Here is a 10,880-nt window from a genome sequence, read left to right as displayed (position 1 = left end):
TCCAGGTTTTGTCTCTCTGTATATGGCCAGCCGGTGGGCGGCCAGTCCCATTCCCCCGGTCTCAGCCCACACCTCCGGGAAGCGCTGGACCCACCGGTCAATTCCTTGTCCGGGCTCCTCAGGTTGTTGGTGAATGCGGTACTCATCTTCCAGGGACAGAGTTAATATTGAAACTGGTCCACCTTGTGAATCCGTCACCTCTGGCCCATCAGGTAGGAAGCAAATTTGGGCTCCAATTTTAGTTAGTAAGTCTCTCCCCAGAAGGGGGTATGGACTTTCAGGGATGACCAAGAAAGAACGGGACACTCTGTTGGTCCCCAGGTCCACAGTTCTTTTAGTTGTCCACGGGTACTTTTTGATCCCTGTGGCTCCTTGCACCCAAGAAGAGGTGGCTGGTAGCTTCCCTCGGGGGCTGGTGAGAACTGAGTGCTGGGCTCCCGTGTCTACTAAAAACTGGACGGGATTCCCCTCCACTTGTAGAGTTCCCCTAGGTTCGGGGAGGGGATCCAAACCCCATCCCCCCAGTCCAGAATCTTGGGTCACTAGTACAGCAGGGGGTTGCGTGGAGGGCATCTCCTGCCATCGGCCTGGCTTGGCTCTTTTCTTTTTTCGGACAGTCTCTAACCCGATGGCCAACCTCCTTACAATAGGCACACTGGTCTTTATCTAAATTTTTATAGGGTGCTTTTGGGCGTGTGGAATCCCCCTGCGGCTGCCTCCCTTGAACTGCGGCACCAGTACCCTCGTCATCCTTTCTGTTGCCCTCACCTGCTTCTCTTCGGGGGCATCCCTGTTATTAGAAACCCTCTGAGCAATCCTGAGTAAATCCTGGATGCTCTTTCCCTCCAGGTCTTCTAATCTTTGTAACTTCTTTTTAATGTCCGGAGCAGCCTGGTTTACAAACGACATAACTACGGCTGCTTGATTTTCGGGGGCCTCTGGATCCATAGGCGTGAACTGTCCAAAGGCTTCCATTCATCTTTCTAAATACCCTGAAGGGGACTCTGTCTTTCCTTGATTAACTGCATATACTTTGGCCAAATCAGTGGGCTTGCGTGCCGCTGCCCGGAGACCCGCCATTAGAGTCTGGCGATAAACCCGCAGCCGTGCCCTACCTTCTGCCGTGTGTAGTCCCAGCCATCTTGTGGGGGTCTGGTCAGAGGAAAAGCATCGCTGATTAAATCTGGGTTGGCGGTGGGTTGACCATCGTCGCCAGGAACCGATTTCCTGGCTTCTAACTGGATTTGTTCTCGTTCCTCCGTGGTGAACAGGATTTGGAGGAGTTGTTGGCAGTCATCCCAGGTGGGCTGATGAGTAAACATAACGCTATCTAAAAGAGAAATCAAATCTTTGGGATTGTCAGAAAAACGGGCATTTTGAGTCTTCCAATTATAGAGGTCACTGGTGGAGAAGGGCCAATACTGAAGTCTGGGGTTCCCGGTGCCATCGGGCGGCCCGATTTCTCGTAACGGTAGGGCCACCGTGGAGTCGGGATGGCGCGGGCTCGTCGCTCGTTGGGTGTGACCCCTCGTCCTTTCTGCTGGCCCCCCTGAGTCAGCCCCTGCTTCTCTCCCTCCAGTGGGGCTGCCCGTGCCCCCTCGTTCACCGGCTCTGCAGGCCTAGGATGAGGGAGAAGGTATGGAGGAGGGTCAAGGGGTTGGGGATCTGAACTGTCAGGCAGGACCGGGTAAAGAGGGGCTGAGGGTTTAGTGGCTCGGGGTTTAGCGGCGGCCTCCCTTAGGGTGCGGGTTTTGCGGACTTGCCCGCTCCTGTGTGCTGTAGGGCTAGAATTTTAGCTGCGGGGAGGAAAAGCACCAGCCAGGCCGGCGGGTTATCTATTAGATCTTGCCAGACAAGAATGTAGGGGATTTGATCTGGGTAGCCATCCGGTTCTGGGAGAAAGATTTTCTCTTTAACCCTGCGTACGACTGACCGGTCGAGAGTGTCCTCTGCAGGCCATCCAACACCAAAAGCTGGCCACTGACCTGCAGAGAGTGGGAGTGTGTCCTTCCTGACTTCCACGCTTAAACTAGAAGCTCTATTCCTCACGACTCTGAAATGATCCATTATGATGGTGAGGGGGTGGTCTGCGTCTGCCCCATCGTGGACCTACGACCCCTGGTTATAAAGGGGGATTTTTGGAAGGAAGGTGAGGTTAGTCAGATAAAGGAACAAAGCGGGAACGTGTAGAGTGGCTGTTCTCTTTTCTCATCCAAAAGTGGTAACCTGAAAAATAACAGCCTCAAACTGAAAGCTTTCGGCGGAACACGCGACCACACGGACACACAGATGCAGATCGCAGGCGCGTTGGGCTGTCTCTGCCCGACCAGAGGGACCACAGTTTGCACTGATGGTCCCAGAAGGGGTCCGAGGAACGTCTCCCAGCGGCCCCGCCGCCAGTCCTATAGCGCGTCCGCCAGGACTTTTCATCGGCCCAGATACAGAACCTATAGGCAACTCAGATAATACAGTCGACTACACAAAGACGATGCCGGCAAACTCACCTGGACGGGTCCTTCCACGACCCTTCAACGAGGAGTCTGGGTGGGCTTCGGTGAATCCTGGGACGAGCCCCCAAAATTTGTTATGCCTACAGCCCGTGGTCCCCCGAAAATCACACCACCAGAGACCGAAGTTGAAGCACATAGCAGGGTCGTTTTTATTACGAGTTCGAACCCGGGCCTCTCAGTGCCGCCAGGGGAGGATGCATCCCAGAAGCCCCGAGCCCGATTCTTACAGAGCTTTTATTATCATGTCCAAGCAGGCTTTAGGGAATGCTATAGATCAAGTTGACACTTCTGATAAGTCCCGACATCACCTCCGACTCCGACTGGGGTAGTGGCTGGTTGTTATCTGAAGCTTTGAACCTTACAGGCATAGGCAGTTACTGTACATTCCTGGACCCCGGTCAGGGTAGGGTCACATCTGGCAGATGGAGGGAAGCGGAGTATACGATAGCGAGTGCCAGGAACGGGCAGTGGTGCGGGTCATTCAATCACTGGACTACTTAGCTCCACATCTAACATAATCCATACTATAAAGTCAACGACACCTAGCATTGCTTATTACTACTACTAGTTGCCTAACAAGCTAATGTGGTTACACTTTAGGTTACATTCAAATAATAATATTTTCTAGCAGTATTAATGGATAATAAGGGCATAGTACAAGCTGGCTGTGCAGGTGTCTTCTCAGTCTCTTTAAAGATGCTTGGCAGAAAGAGAGAGAAAGGAGAGGAGAGAGAGGGAGGGGGGAGAGGGGGAGAGAGAGAGCGAGAGAGTGAGTGAGAGAGAGAGTGAGAGAGAGAGAGCTCTCCTATAAGCTGACTCCCCAGTGCCCACAACAGCCAGGGCTGGGCCAGGCCAAAGCCAGGAGCCAGGAACTTCATCGGTCTCTCCAAGGGGGCAGGGGCTCAGCCACCGCAGCCAGTGTTCCCAGTGTTACAGGGTTTGTTACCGGAGAAATGCAGGGTTCTTGTCTTCACGCAGGAAAGAATTCAGACGTGAGACAGAGTAGTGGGAGGTAAAATAGCAAGGTTTATTAGGGAAGGGACATCCATAAGGATGGATGGGCACCTCTCCAGACAGGACCTGAGAGAGTGCAGTCTCTTGGACTGCAGGGGCGGGGGCGGGGGGGGGGCGAGGTTACATGGTTGAGTGGAGAGAGTACACCTGGGCAGACCAGGAGGGTGGATCAGCGGAGACGCAGAGGGCTGAGCGTGCAGTCCAGTCGAGGCTGGGGTTTTTAAGGACCTCTGCTCCTCTTGGAACAAAGGGCTTTTTGGATGTAAATAGAAAAACTTCTGAGTTTTCCCCTGAAGGTATCAGACAGGAGGAAGCCTAGCTGGCTCTGTCCTGGGTTCAGAGGAAGGGTGAGCAGGACCCCCTGGAGAATGGGGATCCGGAGCAGGGTGTTTGAGATGCAGATACTGGGCTGCATCTGGGAGACTGTGGAAGATTGTCAGGCAGAAGGGGCGGGGACCCCCACCTGGCAGGTCACCAGGTAGAAGGGGCAGGGCAGGATGGGAACTGGGCTGTCCCTGAAATGTTATCGGGATGACTTTGAGATGCAGATGCATATGCTGGACATAGACGTCTTCTCTTTAGGCCTTTATGTCACACACACATAAGCTCATAGCTGACTTCCCACCTAACAGGTTCACCGTGAGAGGAAACTGGAATTGGGAGTGGAGCTGGCACACAGGACAGAGCGTCCTAACCACACCCGAACAGCTGTGCCAAACACCCACCCCTCCCGAACAGACCCAGAACATTCTGGAAAGGACTGGGGGCTGGATGCCAAGTGGTTTTTTTTTTTTTAAAGACCTACTTGTTGCCCCTTTCAGGGGCATCCCAGTGTTCCCATCCTGCCCTGCCCCTCCTACCCGACCTGCCAGGTTAACCCCGCCCCTCTGCCTGCTATCTGCATTCAAATACCCCCCCCCAAGATTCTCCAGGGGGTCCAGCCCATCCTTCCAGGCTTCCCCCAGTCTGATACCTTCAGGGGAGAACACAGATGGGAGTTTCTCTATTTACATCCAAGAAGCCCTTTGTTCCAAGAGGAGCACAGGCTCAAACCAGCAGATGCCGGAGACGCCGGGACTGCAGGCAGCGGCTTAGCCCTCTGCCGGGGCCTTCTGAGCCCCAAGCCTCCAGCTCTGCCGCTGGGGCCGTCATCGCCTGGAAGCCGCGGAGTCTGCCAGGGGTGGGACCCAATGCTGACTCGGTCCTGCGTGGGGGGCCTAGGGGGCTCCAGGTGCCCACACGCAGGGAGAGGCCCCTGCTCCCCAACGGCACCTGCGGGCCGCGCAGCCGTGGCTCGGAGGCAGCGGCGCTGGGCCCGCCCCTCCCAGGCACGGCTACCCGACCTCCAGCCTGATTCCTCTCCTCAACCCCTGCGCACCGGGAAAACGAAACTCAGAGCCCAGACACCTCCCCGTGAGTCAGCGGGAGAATTCCTCCCCCACAGGCACGCGGCCCCTCACCCCTCACCCCCCACTTCCTGCAGACTCCCAGGCGGTAGCGGGAGGCAGGTTCTTCCTACAAGAGGAAACCAGGGATGGCCTTGCAGGGGCCCCAAGGTCGGGGCAAATTCTCCCCTCCAGGCGCTCCCCAGGGGGCCCGTCCCCTGCCTCAGGACCCCTCCTGCCCAGGGTGGTGCCCCCCAGCCCTTCCCAGGCCCCAGGCCGAGGAGGAGGCCAGAGATGCTTCTTCCCCTCAGCCGGCACGAACTGAACCTGGGGCCACACTGCAGGGTGTGCGGCCTGGAGGGAGGGGTCGGGGAGTGGAGGGGACGAGGTGCCTGCGCTTGTGAGCCTGGGCAGGGAAGGGAGCTCCCCCAGCCGGGAGAGCAGAGGTGTGGACCCCGGGAGCCGAGCGCGCACCTGCTGGGAGCGGCAGCTCAGGCCTGGGCTGGGACTTGGCCGCAGCCTCTGAGTCGCGTGGCTTCTTGTGCTTTGCTTTTCCAGTCCGCCGCTTTCGGCCCCTGCCCTCGGCATGGTGGACGAGGGCGGCAGAGGGGGAGAAACGGCCTCCCCCCTCTGCTCCCTGCAGCCCCCCTCCTCACCTGTCCCCCCCACGCGGCGGGCAGTGCTGCCCTCTGTCAGGGCCTCCCCAGAGTGGGGATCCAGGGGCTCTGGGACCTGCCTGATTCCAGACGAGCACGGGCCCAGCGGCCCCACTGCTCAGCTCCAGGGACCCCCCTCCTGCCCGCATTAACGGGGCCTGGCCCTCAGGGTTCCACAGCACGTGGGTGGCCTCTGGGCTGGGCCCAGCCCTCCCTGGGTCACAGATCAGAGAGACAGGGTGGGCCTCCCACCAGGCTGGTGCCCCAGCTCACCACAGCCCCCACGACGCCGTGGGCACAGCCGTAGCACGCAGCCCGCGGCCCCCGAGGCAGCTGTCCGTTTGTCCCCCGGTGCTGCTGTGCCCCCCAACTGCCCGCCCCAGCAGCCTCTGCGCTCCCTGCTGGCCCTGGAGAGGCCTCAGCCACCAGGCCCTGCTGTGGTCTCTGCACACGGGGGTGGGGTGGGGCCTCCCAGGGCACTTGCTGTGGGGGCTGAGCAGGGAGGAGGGAAGAGAAGGGTCTCCCATCTTCCAGGAGGAGATGGGGAAGACGCCAGAAGTCGGGGCTGCTCTGAGGGAGGGGCCTGGGCTGCCAGGGCAGGGCGGGAGGTCCTAGCTTGAAGTTCCCGGGGAGCCAAGGGGGAGGCCCCAGGCCCCGGCAGCGCTGGTGCAGGGAAGCCCCTCCCCCAGGCTTCAGGAAATCAAAACTCAGCCTCTCAGGCCCGCCTCTTCCTCCCCTCCACTCCCCCTCCAGGGGCACCTCTGCCCCACCCACCTGCTGCTGGCCCAGGGAGGGTCAGCACCGCCTCTGATCGCTGTCCCAAAGGCACTTTGTCCTCTAACCCCCGGCAGAGGGACTCCAGGAGGGGGAACAGCTTCACCTCCGCGGGCCTCTGAAATACCATTGGTCTAACCGTGCCCCAAGTCACCACCAGGGCCAGGCGCTGTCCCCCCGCCTCGTGTCCCTGGAGCGGACTCCACGCTCCAGGCAAGGCCTCTGGGTGCAGCCTCCTCACACAGGGCCCACGTGGCTCAGTCTCCACACCAAGGCGCCTGCACCTTGCTGTGTAGACTCCGGGGAGAGCGGTGGAGACGCCTTCCCTGGGGGCGTCTGGGAGAAGATTCCTCTCTCGGGCCTCCAGTGTTTCCACTCGGGATCACAGGGGTGGGGCGGCCGCAGCCTTGGCCCCAGCTCCTTCGGTGCAGAGGACCCCAGCATGCGCCCCAGAGGCTTTGGCCAGCGGGCACCAGCAGGCTCAGAGCCGCCTTGCTCCCTGCTGGGGCCAGGGAGAGGACAGTGGCTGCAGGGCGTGCTGTGCAGACCGAAGTGGCCTCAGCTGCCCCACTACAGCGCCCGTGCGGACGCGGCTGGGAAGGTGCTGGCCGTGTCCAGGCCCGAGGACGGACGCCCACTCCTCCACTGCCGCGCCCCTGCTGGCCTCGGCACCCCTGGCCTGCAGGAACCCAGTGACCGCCCAGCCTTCAAGGCGCAGCTGGCCGGGGCAGGGCAGTGTGGCACACCCGTCCTGGGTGCAGGGGGCCCAGACTGGCCTGCAGCACAGAGACCCGAGGCCCCCCCTACAGAGGCAGCCACTCGGAGAGGAGAGGGGTGAGAACACTGGTTTATTTGAGGCTTGGAAGCTGCAGCAGGGCTCCAGGGCGGGCTGGGGTGGGGCTGGAGCCCTGCACTGGGGCCCCTCCCTGGGCAGCCTGGACACAGCCAGACACGCCTCTGCCACACCTGGCACGTGTGCCCCCCAGTGTGTCCAGGGAACAAGGTCATGACCCGGGGCCCCTCATCCCCTCCTTGGTCCTGTGCGAAGCTCCTGTCACTGAGCCAGAGGGCCAGCAGCTGACCCACCTGGAGGCTGGGCAGGCGGCGGAGTGGGCTCCAGGGGAAGGGGAGACCCTGTGGGGCCCTGGGGCGGGGGTGGGCTGGGTTCTCTTCCTGAGCTGGGGGGGGGGCAGGCCGAGGGGTCAGGGGCCCAGCCGCAGCAGGGCAGAGAGCAGGCTGAGCAGGAGCCCCAGGCCCAGCAGGGGGGCGCTGGCCTGCAGCCCGCGGGGCGCGGCGCTGATGTTGCACAGGGAGCTCTGGCAGCAGTGGGTGCCCACGGAGGCCACCCCGAGGTTGATGCTCGGGCCGGGGCAGATGGGGGAGCAGTACTTGTTGAGGGTGTAGCCCAGGTCCACGTTCCCTGCGAGGGAAAAGGAGCTGGTGAGGGGAGAGGGCGGCGGCGGCGGCGGCGGCCCCCACCCCAGCCGGCACTCACCGATGCCGGCGGCGGCAGACACCGTCACGCAGTACTGGTCCGAGTCGGAGCAGCTGCTGGGCTTCAAGCAGTAGAGGTTGCTCTTCTGATTGGCGCACGTGAAGCACATGAGGGGCTGGGCTGCGGGAGGAGGCACCTGTCAAGCCCGGGGCCGCCGCCGAACCCCAGTGCTTCCAGGCGGCTCTCCCCTGGGCAGGGCACTGAGCAGGGACAAATGACCCCAGACTGGACCCACCGGGCGGCTGGGCCAGGGAGAGGAAGCCAGCAGGAGGGCCAGGGCTGGGGCCCAGGGGCGCCTACCTGGCTCCGCGCCCAGCAGGGCGACCAGCAGCACGGGCAGCAGGACCTTCATGCTGGAGGGAGCAGTGTCCACAGGGGCTCACACGACCAAGCAGCTGTCCTGGGGTGGAGACGCGGCTCCTTAGCCAGGGGTCTCGGCTCAGGCAGGGCCCTGCTCTCCGCCGTGGCCGGCCCGAGTCCAGCAGCCGAGCAGGGCACACTGGCTTCACTGCTGGCCCTGCCCTCCCTCACCGTGGCTGACAGCCCCGCCCCAGCCTAGGGGGCACTGAGGCCAGGTGAGGGCTGAGCCTGGGGGCCTCTGGCAACAGTTCTGGGTTGGGCAGTGGTGACAACTCCCTGGGCCAGCTCCTCCGGCCTAGAGCTCTGGCAACCCCAACCCCGCCCCCTGCAGCACTGGGGGAGGGGCCCATTTGCACGGTGTCAACAGCTCAGAGAAGCAGCAGGCACAGGTGGGGGCAGCCAGGTGGGGCGGGGGCTGCTCTGCCAGGGCAGGGGAGAGCAGGTGGGCCAGGCCCAGCTGGGCGCGCTCCTATTTTGGGCACAGCCTGGTGTGGGAGGAGGCTGGTGCTTGCCTTCTGCTGGGGCTGGTGGGAAAGGCTGGGCAGCTCTGGATGGAAGGAGGGGCAGGGACCTGGGAGGGGGCAGCTGGCCAGGCCCCTCGGCATGGGCCCCGGGCCCCTCCTGCCCAGCCCTGATCCCCCACCGTCCTCTTGGGCTGCAAGCAGAACCCCAGATGGCCAAGAACAGTGCCAAGCCCAGCTGGGGGCTGGCCCTGCTTCCAGGCAGGCAGGGGGGAGGGAGCCCCAGCCTCTTCCTCCTCCTCCTGCCTCAAGTGAGGCTGTGGTGTGTGGAGCCCTGAGCGGTCTCCAAGGAGGCCCTGGTCACAGGGCCACAAACAGGCCAGGCCGGCTCCCCACCTGGCCACTGGGAGCCACCCAACCGGGCCCAGCCAGGCCAACCCTGGGGCAGAGGGGCTGGCTCCCCAAGGGCCGGGAAAGTCAGGCACCTGGGGGCAGCTGGACAGGCGGGCCCCTCTCCAGGGCTCCCGGTGGGAAGGGGCCACGTGGCCCCGCAGGAGCCAGGGCTCCCAGGTTCCTCATCTGCGCAATCTAAGCCCGAACAAAGAGCGCGCGCGGCTCCGGGGCACCGGTCCAGCTGCCCCCGGGGGTCCAAGTCCCCCGCGCCCACAATCCAGGCGAGAAGGCTGCCCTGGCCTGCGCGCGAGTCCCGGTTCCTGGAGTCGGCGCCGCCCGCCAGCAGCGGAGGGAGCCAGCGCTGCCCCAGATCTCGGAGAACGCGCGGGGAGGAGGGCTGGGGGATGGGAGCGGAGGCTCGGGCCCCGCGCGCCCCCCGCAGCCCGCCTCCCCCAGGCCCGCTCCCGCGCACCCCACAGGCCGTCCTCCTGCCCCGGCCCGGCCCCTGCCTCCCGGCCCCGCGGGCTCACCTCGCGCCGGCACCGCCGCTGCCCCGCACTGCCAGGCTCGCCGAGCGCGGCGCCGGCTGAGGGCGGGGCGGGCCTCCGGGCGGGGCGGGGCTCTCCGCGGGTGGGGGCAGGGGTCCGCGCCCCGCCCGGGCTCCACGTGACCGACGGGAAGCCTGGAGCGCGGAGGGGGCCAGGCCGCCCACCCCTGCGGGACCGGCGGCGGAGCCGGGGACACCCGCCTGCACCAGAGCTGCTCGTGGGCGCGGTGCGGGTGCGGAGGCCCCCGGACCCGTGCCGGGGACCCTGTGTGGGGCGGCGGGGCGGCGAGGCCGCGCTCATCAGCCTCTGGGCCCAGCGGTTCCCCAGCCGCCCCTCGGTGCGGGGGGAGATGGGACAAGGATGGGCGCCGGAGGGCGGGGACTCGGGGTTCGGAGGCTTCGGTGGCCCCATCTGAGCAGGTCTGGGCGGCCTCCGGTGGGGCGGGTGGACAGGCCCTGGCTGGACGCGCCCCGCGGCTCCAGTCCAGCTGCGGGGGGCGCTCACCCCAAGGGCAGGTGTCTGTGGCAGGGGCGCCCGGGTAGGGCCCCGCAAGGGGCTTCTTCCTGGAGCAGGAAGGGTGCGGCTGGACTCAGCCCAGGTGCAGGGGAGGGGTCACAGTGAAGTGTGTGCTGTGTGTAGCATGTTGTGTGTGTGTGCTGTGGCATGTGTGTAATGTTGTGTGTGGTTTGTGTATGGTGTGGTGTGTATGTGGTATGGGTAGCGTGTGTGTAGTTTGTGTGTGGTGTGGGCTGTGGTGAGTGTAGTGTGTTGTATGTGGCATGTGGTTTGCATGCTATGGTATGGTAGCGTGTTGTATGTGGTCTGTGTGTGCTGTGGTGTGTTGTATGTGGTCTGTGAGTGCTGTGGTGTGTTGTATGTGGTCTGTGTGTGCTGAGGTGTGTTGTATGTGGTCTGCGAGTGCTGTGGTGTGTTGTGTGTGGTCTGTGCTGTGGTGTGTTGTGTGTGGTCTGTGTGTGCTGTGGTGTGGTGTGTGTGTGCTGTGTGCTGTGGCATGTTGTATGTGGTTTGTGTACTATGGTATGTATAGTGTGTTGTATGTGGTCTCTGTGTGCTGTGTGTGTTGTATGTGGTTTCTGTACTATGGTATGTATAGTGTGTTATATGCTGTTTGTGAGTGTTGTGGCGTGTTGTATGTGGTCTGTGTGTTCTGTGGTGTGTTGTGTGTGGTCTGAGTGCTGTGATGTGTTGTATGTGGTGTGCTATATGTGGTTTGTGCATGCTGTGGCGTATTGTATGTGGTCTGTGTGTGCTGTGGTGTGTTGG

General features: G+C 62.7%; 1 protein-coding gene across 1 annotated transcript; it reads right to left on the bottom strand.

Annotated features, from left to right (window-relative positions):
- Nucleotides 1-7,170: 7,170 nt before the first annotated feature.
- On the bottom strand, nt 7,171-9,920 carry LY6E (lymphocyte antigen 6 family member E). The gene is made up of 4 exons (XM_051831021.2): nt 9,579-9,920; nt 8,135-8,234; nt 7,835-7,954; nt 7,171-7,759 (listed from the first exon to the last, which is right to left on the bottom strand). Exons 2-4 carry the CDS (start codon nt 8,184-8,186, stop codon nt 7,542-7,544), a joined length of 390 nt encoding a protein of 129 aa, XP_051686981.1. The 5' UTR covers nt 8,187-8,234; nt 9,579-9,920; the 3' UTR covers nt 7,171-7,541.
- Nucleotides 9,921-10,880: the final 960 nt, after the last annotated feature.

Source organism: Oryctolagus cuniculus, chromosome 6 (assembly GCF_964237555.1).
Source record: "Oryctolagus cuniculus chromosome 6, mOryCun1.1, whole genome shotgun sequence".
In the NCBI taxonomy this organism is placed as follows: Eukaryota; Metazoa; Chordata; class Mammalia; order Lagomorpha; family Leporidae; genus Oryctolagus; species Oryctolagus cuniculus.
The sequence above is the reverse complement of the archived record's forward strand: the minus strand, read 5'-3'. Positions and strand labels throughout refer to the sequence as shown.